At 49.3% G+C, this 23,923-nt stretch overlaps 1 protein-coding gene across 3 annotated transcripts in view; it reads left to right on the forward strand.

Annotated features, from left to right (window-relative positions):
• Nucleotides 1-23,923, forward strand: part of LOC116947816 (mechanosensitive cation channel TMEM63B-like) — a 99,372-nt gene that overhangs the window by 22,229 nt on the left and 53,220 nt on the right. For 2 of the 3 annotated variants that reach the window (XM_032963992.2, XM_076071078.1), the window contains 4 exons: nt 2,869-3,249; nt 9,848-9,927; nt 11,666-11,755; nt 23,414-23,449. In XM_032963992.2, coding sequence (XP_032819883.2) covers nt 3,043-3,249; nt 9,848-9,927; nt 11,666-11,755; nt 23,414-23,449 — 413 coding nt within the window. In that variant the 5' untranslated portion in view covers nt 2,869-3,042. The remainder of the gene's footprint in view (nt 1-2,868; nt 3,250-9,847; nt 9,928-11,665; nt 11,756-23,413; nt 23,450-23,923) is intronic. The other variant, XM_076071079.1, reaches the window with a different exon arrangement.

The following is a 23,923-nucleotide window of genomic DNA, read 5'->3' on the forward strand; positions in this document are numbered from 1 at the left end:
GAAGCCAGCATTGTGCCGCACCTCGGTGTGTGTGTGTGCCAAGAATGGCGCGTGACGTCACGCGGCGCTCGGATCTCGCATGTCTCAAACGAAAAAGTAAAAAAAAATTTTTTTAAAAAAAGCTCTGCAAACTATCAGGACGTGCAGTCCTCCTCAGGGCTGTTTGCCGCAAACCCATCAAACTCACTTAAATGTTAACCTAGTGCACTTGACGGCGCTGAAACAGAACCTTGTGTGTTCACTCTTGAATTTACTATGCGTAGTAAATGACTGCTAGCCATAGTGCTTCACGGGGGGCGGCGGTGGGTAAGGAACGGTGGCGCAGCGGTGATGCTTTGAAGTTCGCCGCTTGAGTTTGATTCCAGGCCATGGCTAACGTCAGTGGCGAGTGATACCTGAAACCTGGGCCGAGGCACCCTCCCACCCCACCGCGCCCATCCCATATTTTACCACCCACACTGACCAGCCATATTGCTTTTTGTACAAAGCAGGGCCCCATAATTTAGATGGGAGTTCTCTTTCCAATAACATTTTCTGGCAACCCGATGCAAGCAGCATGTGTTTAACAAGCCTCACTATGCTGACGGCTGAAACCGCATTGCATAGTTTGCTTGCTTAAGCAAAAGCTGCCCGCTAAATATTGGTCCGGAAAGCCAATTGGCCGATCGATTAAAACATATTTTATTCATGTGTCCGGAGACACAAAATGGACATCTGTTTGTATATGTTATTAATTCATTTGTGAAGTATAATAAAACAAAACCCCTCTGATCAGTATGGCCTGGGGAAGGCCTTAATCCAGGAATACATTGATAAACGTCTGTAAATTATTAAACTCTCATTATTTCTCATTGCCAGCTGACTTATAATCACAGTGCACGTGCTGGTTTCAGCATTGATTTAGGTGAAATGAGTTGTAATAAAAAAATCTAAACACATTTTTAATGTAAAATCCAAAACGGGATTGCATAGAGGAAGGAACATCATCGCCGACCTCGAATGACCTCGCCGCCGGTATTGTCCATCTTTAGCCTTGCCGCTGTGTTGAAATGGGATTTCCACGTCTCAACTCGTTCATCATCATCGTAGGAAGCATCGCGTCGCAAGGTTACATTTTGAAAGTGGTGGCGAGAAATGAAACTTTTTGTTCCGTCTCGATCGGCGAGTGAAACAATATCTGGGCCTTTTTGTTTGTTTGTTTAATCCCTCCCCCCACCCCCACGTGTTTAGCGTGAAGGGAAATCGTGCGATCTCGATGCGTCGTGCCGCGTCGTGTGTTTTTGTGCGTTTGTGTTCCTTGGTGGGGGGGAACGCATGAGGTGGAGGCGGTCAGCTGTTCCAACAACAGCCGCGGGTTCACATCTCGAGGTACGACGATCAGCTGCAATCAGTCCCACCACTGGACGAAGACAATACAAGGTCATAACCAATAGCCATTTTTTCAATCCATTGCTGGTTGAGGGCATCACCACGTTGTGTCTGTCGGTCAGTCGTGAGGGTGGTTTGGACCGTACCCCATCGTTTTGGTTGCCACGGTGGCGAGATGTTAACTACCTCATCTGGTATACAGGAGGTGGTGGGTTCGATCCTGACCCTGAAACCTGTAAATTTGGAGTGGATCTCTCTCCTTGTGGTCGCGTGGATTTTTTTCCGTGTCCTCCGGTTTTTCCCTCCACATTTAGAACCGTGCCTTTAGAGCAGGGGTTTGAAACGTCCGGCCCGCGGGCCTAAATGAGGCCCGCAAAATCATTTAATCTGGCCCTGCCAAGGCAACCGCAGGCGGGACTCAAAATTCAATAAATCTAGGAGCAAACCTGGAAAAGCAGTTGTGAGTCGCAACATCGGCAATACCAGCTAACATCACACGCCTCACCAAAGAGAAGCAGTTCCAGCCATCACATTAGGGGTGAGTTAACTAAATGTTTGACTAAATATGACAGGCTAATTTTTAAGTTGATAATTTTGTATGGCCCGCAAATGATGTTATAAATATCAAATGGCCCTTGGCAGAAAAAAGGTTCCTGGCCCCTGCTTTAGAGTATTTGGCTGTCATAAGTTTCCATGCAATAAGATGCATCCTTGAGCTATCATGTATGGCCAGGTCACTTCTGAAAACGAGCGATATAGCTTAGTGGGCCTTACCTGGTAAAATAAAAATAATAGTTTTAAGTTTAGTTGGTCAGTGTGGACAGGTGGTGCCAGTTCAGATATGTCATTGCCACTGATGTCTGATGTTAGCTGTAGCCGGGTGTAGCCTGGAAAGGGGAAGCTAAGGTGTATGGGTCACCTGCTTGGACGGTAGTTCACCGAGACCCTGCATTGGAGCCGCACTCGGAGGGTAGCGACCAAGTGGAAGACTTAAAACCGGATGGTGGTGATGATTAGACTCTAAGAATGGGCCCAGAAGGACATCTCAACCTTGCATCGAGGTGAGGTAGTGGTAATTGTGAGAATCAAAAAATAGACCTTGAAGATCAGTTTTTGACTTTGCAACTGGGCAAAGGAAGGACTAAAACGATGGCACAACGCTGCAACATCCTTTGCCATGACCATCTCTTGACCCAAACACTTACCTTCGCAGCCCTTTTGTCAATCCACTGTTGGATCAGGGCTTCCCCCCCATCACGCGGTTCATTTAACAATACTTCACTCCGATCATCGTGGCTCGATGAAGGTGGGGAGGCATAGTTGTTGGTGCATAGTACAGCACAACAATGGCTTTTGCTGCATTGTCTTCTGCTGCATTGACTTCTGCTGATAGCGCGGCCCTTGACCTTAACACCCAGACTGACTTACCATGGGGCTGCGCACGTGGATAATTGCCCGCCGTTCTTACTTACCCGCACTCTCCCCACGCACGCGGCACAGGTTCCGCGGGAGGGAGGATGGTGATCTCGGCACGACTGCCTCGCCGCCACCGCTGCCACCTCCTCCGCCGTTGCTGCCCCTGCCGCTCCACCGTCCGCTCTTTCTCCCGCCGCCTCGAGCCTTACTGCTAGGGCCGCCGACAACCTCCCCCCCTTCCCATCGAACCCCGGGGCCATGGAGGACGTCGTGGCGCCGCTATTGCCGAGCGCGGCGGCGCTCTTCGACCCGACGCCATCGCAGTTCTGGTCCGGAACGACGACGGCGGCGGCGCCGAACAGCACGTCGGAGTGCTTCGGCGCGCGCGGCCGCAACTCGGTGCTGCAGGGGACGCCGTTCGGCGGCGTCGTCATCGTCCTCGCCATCGACTTCGTCGTGTGGATGGTGAGAGCGGCGGGTGGCGGCGGTGTGACCGGGGTTGTGGGACCGGTCGGAGCGTGGCGAGTGAGCGGAGAGCGGTGCGTTTGCGGAATGCCCGTGCGCGTGCGTGATTTTTTGTCCTTGTTTCTTCGGAAAATTACGGGTGGCGGCGGCGGCAGTGGCGGCAAAGTAGTGCGATAGAGCGAGTCGGTGCAAGTTACTGGAAATTTATGAAGTCACAAGTACACTTTTCCATGCATGCTACGACGAGATTGTCACAGATTATTTAAATTGGACATTTCCACGGTTGGCTACGCACGGTATGAAAGAAGTTCTACATACAAATTATCGCTGTGGTGCAGCACGCGATTATTTACATGCATTTTGGAAATTCCCCCCCACTGTGAAAAGATTGCATGTTACATTATGAGACCTCCTTTGCCAGTAGCAAGATATAGTAATAGGTTTTTACCCTTTTATCTGGCACCAAAACTGACACCTTTATACAAGGGATCATGTTTGCAATAACCACAACACAAGCAGTCAAAATGCAAACAAAAAGAGACAACTCTGATAATGATATGCACTGCCCTTGAAATTGATTGGTCCACACCCGAGACGGCTTTTCTTAGAGCCTAGTCTCCACTGGTGTTGGACCAGATGACACCAAAAGGCGTACAACTCAAGTGGAGACTAGGCTCTAAGAAAAGCCGTCTCGGGTGTGGACCAATCAATTTCAAGGACAGTGCATATCATTATCAGAGTTTTCTCTTTTTGTTTGCATTTTGACTGCTTGTGTTGTGGTTATTGCAAACATGATCCCTTGTATAAAGGTGTCAGTTTTGGTGCCAGATAAAAGGGTAAAAACCTATTACTAGATTGCATGTTGTTTGGATTTATATCGCAGCCTACTGCAACCGCACCTCTAGACGCTGCACATGATCGGTTGGACGTGGGGTAGCGGCGACGGGTGGCAGCAGCGCAGTGGTTGGAGCGAGTTGGCGGAAGCGTTGTAAACATGTGAACTCGTAAATACAAGTCGAGTTCACCAAAACGGCAGAATGTTGTCCGATTACTAGGACTGTACTGTGTTGCCGTTTCCCTGCTTGCCGTCTTCCATTAACCACACTGACTACTGCGGTGAAGGATGGGTCAGAGTCAGTACCACGTGGAGATGGCTGTGCCCGCTGGCAGAGATGAGTATCACCCCCTTTGCTCATGTGTGCTGTGGAGCGGCACTTTGAATTTTCGCACACTGGACAAAATGTAGGGTTTTTTTCTTGACATATCGACGACCGATCTGGGTCAGAGTCATTTGCTCCACCCTGCTCTGAAATGTCACACGTGTTTGGCCCTGAATCCTGGAAGTGTGTTGCGTTTTCATTATTTCTTTGGTCAAGAGAGTTTAGCAAAGGGCACGCACACAAACACGAGCAACCGAGAATTATGGCCACGATGTAGCTGGCCGTATAATAAAATCCATATGTGCTGTCAAGAGTGTTTGGAAGGCCTAGATTAATTTCCCTTAACTTTGCATTAAACCACTGGGAAAGAAAGAACGAAAGGAAGAAAAAAAACGACCGACATTATTGCTTCGTTTAGAAAAACAGACTTGATGTGCACCGACTAGATCAAATGTCTTTGTCTGGTCACGTTCGCAAAAAAACACGAGATTTTGTTTTTAAGTGCTTGTGAAATTAAAATGGGGAGACGCAGGTGGTCCAGTGGGTGGGTAGTGTCGCTGCGCGGTGAACCCGATGACCCGAGTTCAGTTCCGGGTCACGGCTACCGTCAGTGGCGAGTGATATCTGAACCGCTCCTCGCTCCCTCCCCAGAAACTTCTGGTCCCAATGGGCTATTGCCTGATTATATATAAAGGGGGACATATAATTAGCTGTATTCTCATCCGTCTTTATTTCATATGGTGAGTCAGAGCTCGATTCCCAGCCATGGCTAACACCGGTGATCTCTGAACCCGTCCTGGGCCCCTCCCGCTTTTATCAATCCACACCGACCAGCGTGGTGAAGTATGGTCAAAACAACCGCCCCCCCTCATGGTTGTCATGAATGCCCTCGTCCAGCAGTAGATTGGTAAAGGGACGTGACTTCTATTATTATTATTGTAACATGACAATAGATAGTATTTTCTACGATGTGTTAAAACCTACAGTGCACAGCGTGCATTTCACAATTTCAAGTTTTATTTGTTTCTAGCAACATAAAAAAAAACCCCACGCGAATACAAATTTCAAGTGCGTAAACTCAAACGGACAAAATGAAGCAAAACATCTTTTAGCTGGTGCCGTACATTTCGACAGCGATTTTCGTCAAATTTCGTTGAAGGTTTTTAATGAAAAACATGTGTTTTAAAAAGTTGCCGTATAATCCGTTGGCTCCGCCGATAGTTTAAATTTCACCCGAATTGCTTTTGAACACGGTAACAAAAACACAAACCCGCCCCGGCACCGGTTTCACCGCGATCCCTGAAACGAGTGGTGTGGCTTTCGTGCGAGGGATTTGCTGCTCGCTGATTTCAAATCCGCGGCGTGTTGCGCTTAGCGCGTTTGATTGTCTGCGGTCCGAGGACCACTTGAGCTGCCTTGGCGGTACCGTATCTCCTCGGCGGTCTGCGCCTAATTGCCCCGAGTCAAAACTGGCGGCTGACAGGCCGGTCCCCTCCTTGGGGGGTGCAATCACCGTGAGCTTAATTAAATGAGGGGGGCCCCCCACCACCACCACCACTCCACCCGCTGACCCTGCCCCGCTCCCTCTTTAACGAGGCCCACCCGGTTTAACGTATCCGTGGCTGCAAGCAGCTGGGAGACGTGACGAACGCTACGAACGTGCGGCTTCGCTCGGTTCACCCCCCCCCCCCCCTGCCGTTGTCGGTCTTGATCTCGCACTCACTCACTCTCCCGCACTCTGTCCTCAATAATATTGTCACCCGTCCTGGTTCTCGCAGCGTAGTTCTCTCCTTGAGGTGGACATCCTGGGAAATTTACAAGTCCTAGTTTGTTGCCAAGTTGCGTAACAGTACACCACTCATGCCGTAGTCTTCTTCCCATGACGTGTCCCATTATTTTGATCCTCAGAGGTGGTGACTATGCATCAGTGCAGCTGTGTGTTGTAGGGGAGCGGTCATCGCCGGAATGGTCTGGGACCAGGTTTGATTTGCTGGCAGTCAGATCAGTCCATCATACTCCCAAGGTAAATAAAATAAGCACCATTTTGCCCAGCATCATTATTGGGCCTATGGAGAGACTGGCCTCTGCCATATTGCCAATTCTCATGAACTCTTTCTCAGGAGGGTCATTTTGCAATTGCGTGCATGTGGGAGGAAACCGGAGTACCCGGAGAAAACCTTAGGCTCATGCAAGGGGATAACACTCATAGCTTCGCAAGGATAGTTTATTTCGGGTAAGGCCCATTGCGCTAAGAAGCTCTTTTTCAATGGCAACCCGGCCAAAAAGGCTTGTACGACAGCACGCACGTTACATGGGAAGAGAGGGGGGTTAGAGAAGCTGCATCGAGTAAATGCAGGGACATTTTCTGAACATAACGAATACATTTATAACAGTAAAAAACAAGCAGAACTATGTACAATGGAAAGCCAGTTAACAATCCAAAAATAAACATGCATGACTCTCGTGACAGGAACTGGGACATGGCATCTAAAATAGCATTTATAGCAGCAAGGATTGCAGTTGCATTTTCTAATTGAATGAAGTCTTTGTCACAGGAGGCATTTTAAATTTACAGTCACAAATGGCTTCACTGGATCTGTTCAAATCCAATACTTTGCAAAGTTGAACGAAATGTGCAGCCTTAGTCCAGCGAGTGACTGAATCCATTCTAGATTTAAAGCTTTCGTGACTGCAAGGATCCATACTCTTTGGTTCTATTCGGTAAAGTCACGTAGGTAAATAATAAAACAACAATAATCACGACGTTTCGGCCACAACACAAGCGGCCTTCATCAGGTGAAGGGACGAGCCTGTCTGGAGGACAGCGCTGGAGTGGAAGAAGCCACGCTTAGATCACGACATTTAAGCTGTGTGAGAAGAAGAAGAAGACCACGGGCTTTGACAAAGGAATTAGCATATAAATTAGCATTGAAATGGCTCATTGAAATAGCTAAGTTAAAGTATACACATCCGCAGAGGTGCCCCTTGACAAAGGAATTAGCATAGAATTTAGCATTTAAATAGTTTAGTGATTAGCTAGTAACTGGTCACAGAAATAGCTATGTTAAAGTCAGAGTATATACATTCACCGAGGCACCTAGTACAAATCAAACAGGAGAATTTAGCGAAACACAACCACGCTGAGACATCGGACCTGTGTGCGAGCAAAGAGGTGGTGTACGTGCCGGTGGACTTGCAGTTTAGCGAGGGGGGGGGGGGGAAAGGGGGGAGGGGGATTTTACCCATTGATGGTGTGAAAATGGGAATTTATAAGAGCTGCGAAAGTTTGGGGTACCACTCCAGCGCTGTCCTCCAGACAGGCTCGTCCCTTCACCTGATGAAGGCCGCTTGTGTTGTGGCCGAAACGTCGTGATTATTGTTGTTTTATTATTTACCTACGTGACTTTACCGAATAGAACCAAAGAGTATGACTGAATCCAATCCGCAAACTGCACCCGTCGCTTTGCTGCTTATTCAAGAGCCAACTCGGCTCAAGCCGACAGCCACCCATCGCCTTTGCCAAGCAGGCTCCAAACCCAAGCACGAACCGGACTCAACCCTGCCGTGCTGTCCCCTACAGCAAGTAGATGGGAGGCACAGGTCAACAAGCCCCTCCTCTCATCCCTCCGCGGTCCGCTAACTCCCGAGACGCAGAATCTCCATATGGACGTGATGGCGGTACGACGGTGCAGAATATCACACCCGTGCTCGAAAAACATTCTGACGATGTCGCCGTTGCACTTGAGTGAGCTGCAGACTCTCCGTCAGAAGTTTCCTTGGATTCAGCAGCTGCTTTCCCATCAAACGTGACATGAGTCGTAACCTTTCGATGCCACCGTCCGCCAAGAAATTATTCCTGAAACGAATCGAGGAGCCATCCGACCAAAATCTAGGGCACGAGTCAAATCTGCCTTTGGAACACGGAGCCAATCGTCATCAGGCTTGTGGTGCTATACAGCAATAGACTGTGAAGCTTCGTGTCCAGCTGCTTACAACTTTTTGCCTTCCGACTGCTTTGACATCACGAGAACTGATTTTGACGCACCACCCCGAAAGAATCGTGGGAAAATAAACAATAATTGCGCAAAAATAGCTATTTCTTTTTTATACCACGCATCGTTTTACCGCCAATACGTTCATTTGACGGTTAACGCATTGGACATGCAAGAGTGCGTCAATGAATCGGTGAAAAACCGATTCCTACTCTCACGACGTATGCATCGAATCGCGCGGGTTGAGAATGTGTTAGAAATCCCGATTTACTGGAATGTATGCCCAAATAAAAAGCTCGTGTGACGTGCGTTAACGCCGATGTGCACATGGTAGGCTCGTGTTAAACGTTCGCCAACGGGGTGGACACAGTTGTACAAATGAGACAAAATGACGGTAAAAACGAGACAATGAACAGTGTCATCGTTTGTTATTATTCATACTGTGCCTTGCGTGCGGCGTATCTCCCGCCAGAACAAAAGGGGTAAATTGAGATAATTACAAAGTAAAGAAATTATTACAGACTACATAACAATGCTTAAATACAAGACAGACCAAAATACGATTGCTCCTAAACAATACAGACCTAATATGATTCTCAAACACCACAGAGTATGTGGACCAACATGGTTCCCAACCATTCTGGACCCGCGAACCGCTTGTCAACCCTCAACCTATGTTCTATTCTAAAAGCTTTGTACAATGTTACAAAGTCAATTAAACAATTAACTTTCTTTTCATTGGCTCTCATAAATTGTAAAAAAAGTTGTGCAATGGCCAGTCAAAAAAAGAAAGTTGCTTTGTGGAAATCGTAGCATCCGCTCCAGTGCTACGGACCACTTCCCATGGCCTCGTGGGCCACCAATGGTACTAAGAGGGTCCACAATGCACTTCTTCAGGAAATGCTGATGGTCCTTGCTTATGCGCAGAGGTCGTGTCCTTTTTGCATATTTTTGCGTCTCGTAAGAAACACCAGTGTCCCGCGGACCAAGGGTCGGGAGCCGCTGCTGTAGATAACGTACACAACAGAGGAGATCAAATGAAAGTGGGAAGCGGTACTGTGCTTGAGATGAATTGAATCGAATCGGAACTGTGAATAGTGACAATGGAATCGGGGTCGGGGTGCGTCGCTACCACCTCCGAACTACCGCTCATCGCCGCCACCAGCACCGCAGCAGGCGCTGCCGTTGTTATTCTCACACCCCCGCACCCCCCCCCCCGCCCCCGCTGCGCTCGCTGGCAGTGAAAAGGCCGCCCTGAGCGCAGAGTATCCTGGATCAGCAGCAGTGTGGCCGCTTCCTGGACCTCAGCAGCGCCGTAATTACCCGGCGCAGGTGGGACAATCGCGCGTGGCGGCGGCGGCGGCGGCGGCGGCGTGTGGCGTGTGGCGTTTGGCGCTGCTATTCCTGTGACCCGTGGGGTACTGCTGCTCTCGCTCTTCCCTACAGGCGCTGCTCCTCCTCTTCTCGGTGCTAAGGAAAGTGGCGTGGGACTATGGGCGGCTGGCTCTCCTCAACGATAATGACAGGTGAGCGAGGAACGGTGAGAGAGGAGCGCGCAGCTGGGCTCTTGACGAATTTCGGATTGACGGGGGAATTATGCGAGCAAGGGGAGGTCGCTGGGTTACTGTGGGTTTTGGGGTGGGGGGGGGGGCGGGGGATATGAAGGGGAGGCGTGCGCGATGCAAGTAGGATGCAGGGGTATGTGGGGGGGGGGTCGTGCTTGAGTGAATTGCGAATTGGTTAAAAATCACGCGCGCGGTCTTACTTTTTTGTTGTGTGTGCTTTTTTTGGGTGCCATTTCTTGATGTGTTTATTCATTTTTGATTTCGCTTGGTGTAATGGGTTTTCATTTTGCTTTGGTAGTGGCTGTATATGGCATTTGGTACTCCTATATAATTGCTGTACAGCATTATGGGATGCTTTTGCCATGAGTGACGCGATATGAAATGAAACTGTTATTATGGCTAGAATTAAGAATAGGATTCAACGTGTGATGAGTCGCTAACGATATTTAGGGGAGTCGTCTCGTCTGGAGGGGTTTGGGTGCGTCGGAATCGGCCGCGTTACAGTGGTATAACATCAAATTGCATGTATAAATAGAAAGTCACAAATATCACATATGCTTGACTACTGCCGTTGCCATCTCAAATATGAATATTTAATATATGTTGCTTTTGCGCTTATCTGCTGTGAGATTATTTTGGTCTGAGTGGCAAATTGCATCAATTGTTTACGTGCATCACAATGGGGTGTGACACTGTGAACCCGGCTTCCTGAGTTCGATTCCCGGCCACGGCCCACAAAAGTGGCGAGTGACATTTGAACTGGTCCCAGTACGCAACCGCGCCACCCGCCCCTCTCCTCCGGCCCACACTGACCAGCGTGGGGTGAAGCATGGTCAAGAAACCCTCATGACTGACGCAACCCCGGGGGAGGCCTTTAGGCAACAGCGGATTGACCACGTACTGAAAAATAATAATATTATTATTGCAAGCTGCGGGATAAACAGCAAGTTAAGCAGTAACGTGTGTGCTTGTCTGCCTTTGTTAACTCTACGGGTGTATTAAATCGATGTCTACATGTTGGAGTAGTATTGTTTTTTTTCTTTCACCATGGGAGTTGTAATGGATTTGTGCGCAGTATTTGTACATGCCACACAAAGCGAGGCGGGCCACGCTGTGTGTGCTCGTGCAGTAGTCGCACAGCATGCACGTTTTTTAAAGATATTAACTCGAGCAGCCGGCAGTAAGCTGCTGCCTAGCTTCCAGTAACGTGTGTAACACAAAGCTTCCTGCCTCTTGTTACCACTAGAATTGTTAATCTATTCCCTCTCTTCCAACAACTATTATTATAATAATAATAATAATCTACTATTGATACCAAAAGTCACGGAACCGATTGTCAAATCCAGTGACAATGTGTATCTGTGAACCACACGGCGCCGTTTCACTGCGTTTGGTCAGCGGCTGCCAATCGCTGGGCATCGGAGGCGCAGGGCTTTGTCGGCCAATGCGTGGCACGTTCCAGCAGACACACAGACGTACACTCGTGGGACTGGACTTGTACTTCTATCGTTGGGCAGAGCGCTACGAGTGGCAAACCACATATCCATTAAAAAAAAAAACCTTTTCTGTTGCATTTGATTATCGATAACGCAACCAAATCGAAACTAGGGACCCGAGTCGCCATTGCACGCCATCATTAAACCCCCCGGCAGTGTTCGTCTCTGCTCCGTTTTTATTTGATTGCGTTTGCCATCTGCAGAGCGTATGAAGAAACTGTGTACGGCTCGGCTCGGCTCGTGCGTCCAAGAAAAACCCACATGGAGCTACGAGAGACTCGGAGAGCTCCAGAGTATGTTTAGTCTAATGTTTTTAAGGGGGAGAGATTTGTGGGTTTGGACGCGGCCTGCATAATAAACACTCGCGGGCTGAGGCCTGCCAAGCGCCGGTGCGCGGCTGCTTACTCTGCCGTTTAGGTTCCGCCCCCCCTCCCCCCGCTAATAAATGCCCCATCACCTATCTGTGCAAGGTTCACCATTATTGCCTTCTTAACGTCGTCGTCATCATCGTATGGCCACGATTGGTCTCCTACTGGATGAAGGCCTCCCCAAATCGCTGCTTTCTCTCGTGACCGTGCGACGCAACAGTGCAGTCTGCAAAGACTTGCGAACGGAGGTCGCTGTTCCGTCTCGTTGGTAGATGTCCTCTCAGATGCGTTCCTTCCATTGGCTGCGATATTTTAACTACCTCGATCCCAACCCTCACCCCTGGATATTTGGAGTTTGCATGTTCTCCCCGTGGTCGCGTGGATTTTTATCCGGGCCCTCCGGTTTTTCCCTCCACATTTAGAATCAATATGCGTTTAGAGTGTTTGGCTGCTTTCAATTTCCACATGATAAGTTACTTCATGGGCCTGTCATGTGTGGCCTGGTTGCTTCTGAAAAATAGCCATGTAGCTTTGGGCCTTACCTGGTGAAATTTAAATAGTTTAGTTACAAGCAACAGCTGCTCTTGCCTTACCGAAATGAAACATTAAAAGTCTCCTGATGTCAAAATTGGCATTCGACAGCCTTCCTGATTGGTCCCTGAGCTAGCGATGTAAATTTCACATTCCTATGACGTGGACAAGTAGAAAAAGCACAACTATGGCTGCTGACTTTGCTGTGCAAAATCATGCAACCTGGCCGATCGGCACTGACTTTACCAAACCAAGTGGCATGATGATGATAATGATGATGATTGTGGTGGTAGAAGTGGTGATGGTGAAGACAGTGGTGGTAGTGATGATTGGTGGTGGTGGTTGTATTGATTATGAGGTGGTGGTGATAGTGTTGATGATCATGATTGTGAAATATGTGCTGGTCGTAGTGATCGAAATTATGATGATGGTGGATGTGATGGTTATAATTGTGATGTTGATGATGGTGATAATAAATATGATAAATCATGGTCGGGCTTAGTTTGCGAATCGCAACAAATATATTTGATTTTATCATGGTGAGGACATATTCAAAGCTCGTGTAGATAAGTGACTTTCGTAGCGAAGTTTTACCATGCCCTCGTCATAACCACAGCCTTAAATTCTGTTACGCAATCATCGCTACTGTCGGGGGTTTTATTTTCTTTGAATGTTCTTGGGTTTAGAACGTTTATTTTCGGTGCAGCTCGAGCATATTACTTTTGGCAAGTAAGTATTCGCGACCGGGGCTTACGTGGAATTTCAGAGAAAACAGATGCGTGCAAACCGGGTTTCTAGTATGCGGTCTATTGCAGAACGGTCGCGAGCTGGCGGAGGAGGGGGGGGGGGGTGGGTGGACGGTGGTGGCACGACCCAGAAACCTGACTGTAAGGTTACGGACACACCACCACAACGCCCAACCACACGCTCGGGGGGGGGGCGGGGGGGGCGAGGAATTCTCGCGTTCCAACGCGCGCGCGCGCCAATCGTGCTCGTACGCGGCATATTGAAAAGGATGTTCAATGTAAAAGCATTTCATAAACCTATTTCACTCAGAAACTATGGAGGTCTGGGCACTGGTGCTGGCAGGCTGTGTTTGTTAATGTTGGTGGCAATTGATTTCGGGGGTTTTTGTCGTTGTTTTGTGTGAAAACATTCAGTGGTTCTCAAGACGGATTTTCAGACAGACGAACATAACGGCGATACAACCCGGGCATAGCAATAGGTGTCCAGTCGGCTTTTGTAAAGCAAAACAAAGTCCTTACAAGCTTGCTGGGAATGACGCCATCATTTAGCTTCTGTGGAAAGTTTCAATTTCGTGCCACGAAGCACATCAACGTTTCATGTTCTTGGTTCTTTCGGTAAAGTCACGTAGAAGGGAAACAATAAAATAAAAAATATATAGAAAACAATAAAATTCTCACGACGTTTCGACTGCAACACAAGCAATCATCATCAGGTGTGAAAACCACAGCAAGAAAATTTGAAAAAAGTGGCGGGTTTTTTTAACGTAAAAAAAAAACCCGCCACTTTTTTCAAATTTTAAATCAAAATTTATATCAACGTTTGTTTACGGGGAGTCACTGAAGCGCTTTCCCCCCCGAGAGCGGATACCGTGGTGAGCGGTTGACCCGGTTTTGTGAAGGTGATTTCCCAAGTGTTGTCCACCCAGCCTGGCGAGCAGGATGGGTGACATTGTGCGTGCGTGGTTGAATGGCGCCGCGCACCGATGCGGCGTGCGCATTTTTGCCACCGTGGCACCAGCAGCGGTGGTACCGGCGGCGGTGGCAGCAACGCATTGAAACTGTTGCCAAATGTAACATGCGAGGGACTCCAATTGGGCTCTCAACACATGGCTATCGTTTGGTTTGGCGATTCAATAGACCCGCAGTGAGCTGAAAGGGCGTGCACCTCACTTTGTCTAAAAGTTCCCAATTTTTTTTTGTTTATTGGGCCGGATCGCTCCCGTGCGAGTTCGGTGCCAATGTGTGTCATATACCCTCCTTCACCCGACGCAGCCAAGAAAAGAAAGATGCCTTGTGTACAAATACGTATTTTTACTGCTTCGGCACGCCGGTATGTTGAGCAAACCGCACGTTTAACAAATATTACTCTTGGATTGCTCTTGAACTTAGCGGTGTACGGAAGCTATAAAAAGCGTCGCTTTTGTTCTTGTAACAACTTTATGCGGCTGTCAGGCGGCCGAGGGTGTCCAACAAACTTCTTGGCATTGAACACACGTGGCAACCTAACTAAAAAAAAATGAATTTGTAACCATAACGTCGGTCGCAAAAGCCTGCGTGTTTAGAACAGTTTCTTGCGAGTAAAATGCCCTGTTTTTTCAGGGGCTTTCTGTTTGTAAAATAAAAACAACCATTATTGTGTCCTTTATTTACTCCCAGACTGCTCTGTGGCATGTCTCACGAGGTCTCGGGACTAATTTTTTTCAGGAGGGGGCCCTGCTACATTAGGATGTTTGGAAGAATCCATCAATGAATGAGCATTTGTCTTCATGCGGGAGAAACGACCAGTGCTTGGAGAAAAGACCATGCGCAGATTGTGTCGATGTACTGCCAACATCTCCTCGTCAACATGGGCAACCCAACGTTGGGCATTGTTACGCTGCTCTCGGGCCACGCAAGCTCCTTACGGGAGTTGCTTCGGCTACACGACAGAACGCCGATAGCACAATCGGACATAATTGTAAGGAGAGAAAGAAAAAAAAAACCCGCAAAAATAATTGGTAGAAAAATTGAGGGTGCGGAGGTGGGGGGGATAATTGCCGGCTGTTTGCCACGGACACGGTGGGGGTTTCCAGAGACCGGTGTTTGTTTGCACCGCGACAAATGCGCAGGCTGACCTGCGACCCCCCCAACCCGTTGTGTGTGTTCCCGCTAAGCAGGCCGTCCCCAGAGCGGGCGCGTGATTGATGGCGACCGAGGCCCTAATGGATGGGCCGAGTCACTTTCGTGTGGAAGGAAAAATAAAGAGCGGGCTCCCCCGTGGGGGTCTCCCGACTTGAGCCACCTCCGGGGTCGGAGAGACGGCCTCTGATCGCGACCCGGGGAGGGGGGGGGGGCCACCACCCAAATTTTCCGGCCCCTTCCGGACATATCCCCGCGGCCGTTATAATAACAACAATAATTCCATAATTGGGCTATCGGCTGGTGGTAAATGTTGATTTTGAACAGCGCGCACGACAGAAAGCGGTGCGGGATTTTGTCAGCGGCGGTTTTTGTCTCGGCTTGAGAGCGCCTTTGCCTCGTCTGTCTTTACAACTTTGTGTAATCAGGGTTGATGGAGGAAACTTGGCATGTCACATGGACTGTCCACGCACGCTTAGCTCCCTCAGGTTGCTCGACACTTTATATTCTAGGTGGAGGCTATCGACTTACTTTAAACGCTGCGGTGAGGGCACTCTTTTTTTAAATTCAAAACAATCGTTCTTAAAGATATTCATTAAATCGGGTGGATACTCGGAGCCATTGCGGTAACATTTTTGTTGATGACTTGCCCTGCACTGAAAACGTAAAATTAAATCTATACGGATCTTTGGCTTTATTTTTGCTGCAGAAAAGAAAAACGGTCTTGCAGAAAAAAAGAGCAGCACATGATAATTACACAGCTGCGTTAATTTTACGGTTTGCTTAAAGCAGTTTCGGATTCCCACCATAGTTACGGTTTCGCTTAACTGGCATGTTGGCAGCAGTTGAAAGGAGCTGATCTTTTTTGCATATTTTAAAAGGTGCAGGTGTTTTTTTTAGTTTTCTAATACCCTTTATTCTAGTCGTCATAACTTGTTCATTATTTGTACGGTTCCCCCCCCACCGCCCGCCCCAATTGCACGAAATTTGCGTTCATCCAGAAGTCCGAATTGATTTTCGGCGAAAAGAAAAATGTTTGTGAATTTTTTTTACATCGACCCCTCTACTCGCGCATTTGCAAGAAATGTTGGAAACTTTTCACTGTGCTCATTTCCGCTTCTTCCTTCTGCGTGTCCGCCGTTGGTGCGCGGCCGTAAAAGCCTTGCTTCTCGTTCTGTAAACCGCGTAACGTTTTGGGCACCTTTGTTGTTGATTGACCAGTGGTGCATGAGTGTAAAAAAAACATAAATTCTTTATACTCCTGCGTATACTCATGCAGAAGAAGACCCGACATAAATTAAATTGCCATTATTTAATCTGCAGAGTTCCAACCCTAAACGTACATTTCTGACGGTCTGTTTTTGCGTCCGACCGCAAATACTTGCCGATTTAAACCAAAGCGCAAAAAAAAAACCCATTAAAAAAAATGTTTATTTAGACCGCACATGACTTTGGACGCGGTTGTTTAGCTTGGAAGATGTACGCATGCGCCGCACCTTCCAGCCGATTGTGCCTCTAATTTAACGGGCGCAGCACCGACGTGTGTCCGTCGGTGATTTGTGCATGTTGGTGACGCCGCCTCGCCCGCGATTTAACGCCGCGCCCAACGGCCACAGCCACGACGGCCGCGACGGCCACGACGGCCACGACGGCCACAACCACGACGGCCACAACCACGACGGCCACAACGGCCACAACGACGGAGTGGGCGACTTGACGAGGGGCGCTTGTGTGGACCCTCTCCGAGTGTCTCGATGTGCCCCTTTGTGGAACGCCCTGCTCGGGGCGGGGGCGGGGGGGGGTAGAGGCTCTGCTGGGAATCTTATCGGACATCAAGGGTGGAAACCGAAATTGCCGCATTTCCTTCGGAGCAATTTCAGACTTAAGAAATGTCCTTCTGGGATCGTAAAGAATGTCTGTTATTTGTATCACGCGACGGTTTCAAGACGCTCGCAAAGCGGTACGTTGAGAAAGCGCCGCTGTGTTGGTTTTTTGTTGTTGTTGTCTTGAGACGGAATTGCCCGTCACGGCAAAATGACGGGTTTTTGCGTAATGAAGATCATTAGCCCGCGACGACTTGGGCCGTCTTCCCACCGCTCTGTTCCTCTGGGGGCCGTTGCTGTGTGCTCATCAATTAGGCATGAGGTCTTCTTTGAAAAAAGCCTTTTTATTTTTTTTCACAGAGGAATAGGCTGGCACCCCGGGATGTCCTGTGTGGGAGGCGCGATATGAATTGTTAACGACAATGATGATGAAGAACCCGTCGCTATTCATCACGCGTCCTGGGCCTCCGCGAAGGCTCGCGGGATTCGATAAACGCGCGGACGCACAAACGGAAGCGAGTAGAGAGCTGCTCCATGGTGTGCGCTATGGTCGCAACGTGAGCGTGTTCTGGTGGCAATTCATGGGCTAGAAGAGGAGGGGAAGAGAAGGTACCAGGGGAAGCTGACGCAATGGAAACTGGCGCACGGAAGACAGAAAAGAGGACGACCTCGGAGTAGACGGGAAGACGCGGTAGACAGAGACCCGGCACGGTGGGATCTTAACGACCACAGCAGAGAGGGCAGCGACAGATCTGACGAGGCGACGGCAACTCGCGTGGCCAGCACGTGTGTAAATGCGTCATGCTGCCTCGTGATGACGCCGACGACATTGATCCATGTTTGTTTATTGCGTGAGACCACGTGCTTTCTTTTTAGTTCTACGATGTTATTTAAACGTGGCAATGTATTGATCACATTCTGGTGAGGAACCTTATTGGCCAAAATCTGATCGGTACATTGGCCACGTATAAATAATATCCGTGTATAGGTGACAATCCCGTCGGGTGGTGGAGGGTCACTGACAGGAATTTTGGCATAAAATTATCAACCACGTGGCCTAAACCAAAAACAAATATGGGTCTTTGCATTGACTACGAAACCCTACGCTTTAAGTGTCACCGATACATTTACTCAGTGTGCAGTGTCACCACTCACCATTTAGCCAACATTTATAGGGCTAGCAGCAGGAATGCTCTGATGGCAGCCGAGTGAACGGTGCATGAAGACTTACACCCCGGCGTAAAAATTCTCGAGTTGCATGATTTTTGTCTCTCTATTTCTATTTCTTGATAAGAGATAAAGAGACGAAACAGATGCAATGATAAGGGCTATGGAGAAGAGGGAGACCGAGGGGTGAGTTGGGAGGATATCGGTGGAACAAGATAATGAAGATAGTGGACGTGATGAGAGAAGAGGCGCGGAATTGGGAGCCACAGTGGTGAGATGTGAACTACCTCGCCTGGTATGCAGGAGGTCGTGGGTTCAATCCCAACCCTGACGCCTCTATTTTTGGAGTTAGCATGCCTCTCTCCCCATGGTCGTGTGGATTTTTCTCTGGATCCTCCATTTTTCCCCTCCACATTTATAAACATGCATTTAGAGTATTTGGCTGCTATAAATTTCCACGTGATGATAAGCCACTTCGTTGAGCTATCATTCGTCGCCAAGTCCCTTCTGAAAAAGAGCTGTGTAGCTCAGTGGGCCTTATCTGGTAAAATAAGAATCGTATAGTTTAATCGAAAGAAGCTGTTCCAGAAAGAAAATCCGTGCAGCCGTCCTCCATGCAGTAATGGGACCTTTGGCTTAGAAGAAGAAGACGATTTAATTCCCAGGAGAAGTCCGCAGACAGGAGGCCGCCCGCTAAGGTGGACGAACGGAGGAATTGGGCTCGGTCCCAAAACAATCTGTACGGCCTGGCCGCGTGTTTCGGGTTCAGCTTTTGCCCCGAAAACCCCTTGTTGTGCAAATTGAGCCGGGCTGATTGTTCTTGCCCTCTTCAACCCCGGATCGTTGGAGGGCCGGCGAGCGCTCGGCAACGTTTTCCTCACGCGATTTTCCGTCGAAAGGCGCCCGTATGCAACGACGACTAGGGGCGTGTATAATAATCTGTCCGTTCATTGATTACAGCCAATCCTCAAGCGCACGAAAGGGGCGCCATTGAATGCCATGGACGTGTAGGAGCCGTTGTGTTGCCAGGAGGGTTCCTGTGAGTCCCTGCGGCCGCTAGAGGCTGCTGTGACAATCACGGCAATTTTTTTTTAAATAATAGAATTGATTGCTTTAAAATCAATCTCGACAAGGAATCGTGGCTGTTCATTGATTCCCCTGAGGGGAATGCGGGGGGCGGGGGGGGGGGAGGAGGTTGTGAATCGCTCCCGGCCCCCGCAGCAGTGATGCGAGTGTGAGGCGTTCTCTGCGCGTCGTGTGAACTCGTGCGCCTGTCGCGGACTTGTGAATCGATGGTTTTGTGACGCACCCGTGACAAGTAGATGCATTTGGGTTCGAACTCAAAAGTTTTTTTTACAGCCAACGAAGCTCCTGCCCCAACTTGTAATGTGCAGCCGTCTGTCGATCCAACATCGGACGAGGGCTGCGTCGGTCGTGGGGATTGTTTGAGCCATACTTGGCGTTGGTAAGCGTCGGTCGGTCGGGCGGGTGGTGACGGGCGGGGCGGGGGGGGGGTGTTGGAGGAGGGTGCAGAATCGGCTCGAATACCACTCGGCGGCGCTGATATCGGCCGTGACCGCGAATTGAACCCGGTGGGGGAGGGAGGAGGGGGATATGCCCCCCCCCCCCCCCCCCCATTATGGTATCACGCAGATTCGCCCTCGTGGCAGGCGGGCGGTCAGTCCGGCGTAATAATGAGAAGGGCAGCAGCAGTAAAACCCCCACGCGTTCCGGACGATTATCCTCAATTTAACACTCGATACCCTTTTCTCTCTGTAAAGCGAGAGTTTCCGTCGGGTCGGCTGCCTTTCAACAACCTCAGAGAGGGGCTTCTCTAACGTCTTCCACAAATATTCGGTGCTCGCCAAAACACTTTTGGGGTTTTTTTTGTGAGTTTGGTGGGGGGGGTGGGGGGCGGGGAACGGGGAGGAGGGGTACTCCAATTGAAATAGGATCCTGGAGCCTGGGGTGGTGGCGTGGGGGGCTGAGGGAGAAGTGGGGGGGGGTCCTTCCATTCCTCTCCGACACGCGGAGGATCCGACGGGGGCCCCGTGTCGCGAGGAGCAGACGCTTCCAGGACCCGCTGGCGCTCCGTAAATGTTTACCCAAAGGCCCGGCCTCGCGCGTTGCTTGTTTGAAAAGGGACGGCCGCCTGTTTCTGCACCCCCCCCCCCCTTTCTCGCGAGATTGATGACGGAGCTTTTCCCCCGGCGAGCCCGACAGCTCGCTTTGGTGGTTCACCCAGGTTGTCGTCCTGCCGTTTTGTTTTATTTCCCCCGTGATGAAAGGTTTGTGCGGTGAATTAAAAAAAAAAATTCGGCCGAAGTAAGAAGCTCGTAAGAGAGATTTTTGTTGTTGCCATTTCCCAAGACGGAGAGTAAAAATAGGCTTTATTTGTGTTCATTGCAGCCTGAAATGTGTGCACGTTATTACAGCAACAAAAGAGCGTTTTGACAAATTTAATTAAGCAGCAGCCCATGGTCTCGTGCTTGCGAATTCAAAGACACGTGAGTCGATTACTGTCGATGTGTCGTCAGCATCAACCGAGATGGTTGATTATTCTACATTCATATCTGTACCTTTGTTTCGCTGGTCCAATTTGAATGACTTGCCCAAGACGTGTCACCTTGTCGGACATGCAATCTCTTTTTGCTGTTCCATTTTTGTAAACGGCTTCCATTGTTTCTATATTTCTTTATGCCCCTCCCCCGGTTTGTCCGGGCTTGGATGGCTTGCTTTCATTTCCTCCGAGTCAAATGCATTTTCATATTCTACAAATTATATTCCCCTCGAAGACTTGAAGGCAAGTAAGGGATCCATACAGTGAAATGAAGAAGACAGCCTGGAGAAAATGTTTTGCCAAAGAATACCCATTGGGCAGAGGACTCCAGAAGCTTACGCAGATGCTAGGCGTAATGGTGGCGACGACTCGGAGCGAGGCCTTTATGCAGCAGTGGATTGACTATAGCCGACCGATGACAAATGATGACCATGATGATGATCACGATCATCAATAATGATACAGGGACTCTACTTACGAACGAGTTAGGTTCCAGAGGTCTGTTCGTAAGTCGATTTCTTCAAAACTCCAACTTTACTCCTGTCAATTCCAAACATGTTATGCGGCATGTACACTAAAATGGGGAATAGTTTTAAAAGTTGTATAATCTCCAGTTGATGTAGATGCCACTGGTTCTGCAGATGTAGATGCCGCCACCACCATCGATTGTGTGGCGGCTGAACTTAAAGCTCTCGGTCCGAAAAGGCAACTGGATATACGGACAGGTTTGTTCGTGTCTCTGAAAGTTCATAAGTCGAATGTTCGTAAGTAGAGGAGTCCCTGTACCCTGTATGTGTATTAAACCCTGGAGCAAACTCCGTTCACTATTAATCTGTTGTGACGATGTGGGCCACGCCGCTTGCGATGGGGCATTTGCGCGGTGGAGCGTGAATGTGAATCGAGTGGGAAACGCCATCAATAATAGTAATAAACAAAACACGTTCGTTTTATATAGCATCATTCATGCTGATAGCATCCCATAACGCTGTACATGAATTATGCATAAGGACCAAATCCCAAATACAGCAAATGAAAACCCTACTGAGTTTGACACCTAGGCTTTCACGGCCAATATTATTTATGATAAAGATTTTTTGGGTTAGATCGCCTAAGTACAATTCTGGCAAAATCGCCTGATGATCCTGGATGTAATTACCAGCGAAACGTCATAATCAAACTGTAAATGTTGTGGGTTTACTCTCCAACACACCGGTGGGCTGAAGTAGTAACTAATCGGAATGTTTTGTTTACATGACAAACCTTTCCGGTTGGCTGTGTCGAGCGGTGGCGGGTTAATGACACATTTATACTTCGGCGATCTAACTAAAATAAAAAAAAACATTGTTATGAAAACCCTACTACCGAGCAAAATCAAGAATGAATAATCAAAGAAAAGAAATGGCACCGAAACAAAAAAGCACAAACAACAACAAAAAAGGTATCGCAACAAATAACTCCGTCGTCATTGCGAGCCGTGTGTGTGTGTGTGTGTGGACGGTAGTGTAGCGGTTAGCGCGCTGCGCTATGAACCTGGCGACCCGGGTTCGATTCCCGCTCACGGCCAACACCAGTGTGACGATTTTCTGAACCGGTCCTGGGCCTCGCCTAGGTCGACTCAGCCTCAAATGAGTACCTGGTGCGGTGGATAAAAACATCGCCACTGGGGAGACAAAGGCGGTCGGGCGTGGTGCTGGCCACCCCACCCCCTCGTGTACCGTTCCGGCCTTCATAGATGCTCGCTAACAGCACTTGCCCCTACAGTCTGTTAAGGCTATACGGGGGATCTTTGTCTTTTTTGGACACGTTCCTCCCGGTTAGCGTCCTTGCCACCGGCCACGGTTTCGGGCCACCGCGCTTCGAGTCGGGCGAGAGACGAGCCACGAGCCGTTTGCCCCGGACCTGCGTCCGCCGCCAGCGGCTTTACAGATGCCGCCACGTGGAGTTTTATTTCAAACGGAGTGAAGTGGGAAAAAAAGAAAGCGTTTTGAAGTCGAGAGTTTTAGTTGGAAGGGGCACCGAGGGCTCGTTCCACGTCTCGCGGCCTGTGGGCGACTTCGAGGGGTGCAATGAGCACTCCCCCACCACCCCCTCCTCTCCTTCCAGCCCCTTCCTACTCCACACACAAATGTGCCAAGCCTTGCGATAATGAAATGTCGCGATTCAATTTGATCGCAAAAATGTTTGTTTTTTTACATTGTGGTTAATGTAGTGACCTCCCGCAGACTTGAGGAAGTCGCTGCGCTTTTTAAATTACTTTAATACAGTTGACTGTCGAATACCTCGTTTGTGTTGCAATATCCCTTGAGGGGGGGGGGGGGAGGGGCCCGCTGTGCTCGTTCTCTGCAATACCCGTCGTGTGTTTGTGTCGCTTCTTCTTTATTTGCTGCTGTCGTTGCCACCGTGCTCGCGCGGCACCACGGATCTCCCGTGTACAAGAGCCGGGGAATCCAGCGAAGTGGCGTCGTCCGTGTAACAACTCAAATGGAGTCGAACTCCGAGAGCGACTATCGTGCTTGGGCCCGGGCCTCGGTTGTTTCCACGGGGGGGGCGGGGGGGGGAGGGGGGACGTTTGCCGTTTTCGGAGCGACCTGTGTTTTGACGCTGCGTTGTCTTTTGCGTGTGTGCGCGTCTCTTGCAGGCCTCTGGTCGCGGGCCGATGGAAGGACTACAACTAGTACGTTTGCCGCTCTACCTTTATTGCAACTCTCCGCCTCAAGTGATTCTAACGATCTAGGGCCACCTGTCAATTCTCAGGAGCACGCAGCTAAATATGTGAAACGGCAGCGCTTCGTACGACGCTTCTCCAAATTGTAGACGTGACACGAAGAGCCCGTTTGTATCTTCCCACTGCTGCGCGAGAGCCTCCCCGCGCTGTGCGGGCGGTGAGGGTTGTTTGACCACACTTCACGCTGGTCAGGGTTGGTCGAAGAAGACTGGGATGGTGGGGGGGGGAGCGTACGACGTTGGAGCATGATTACAACAGAACCATATATTATTCTGCACAGCTCTCTGCTGATAACGTGGCAGGCAGGCAAGCTACACCGCCCGTTTTATTCGTGGCGGTCACCCATCCAAGCACTATCCAGCCTCAACCCCGATTAGCTTCCCAGATTGGAATAGATCCAGCGTGATCCGGGTGATTTGGTCA

Source organism: Petromyzon marinus, chromosome 31, assembly GCF_048934315.1.
Source record: "Petromyzon marinus isolate PM22_M1 ecotype Great Lakes invasive population chromosome 31, UKy_Petmar_22M1.pri1.0, whole genome shotgun sequence".
NCBI lineage: Eukaryota > Metazoa > Chordata > Hyperoartia > Petromyzontiformes > Petromyzontidae > Petromyzon > Petromyzon marinus.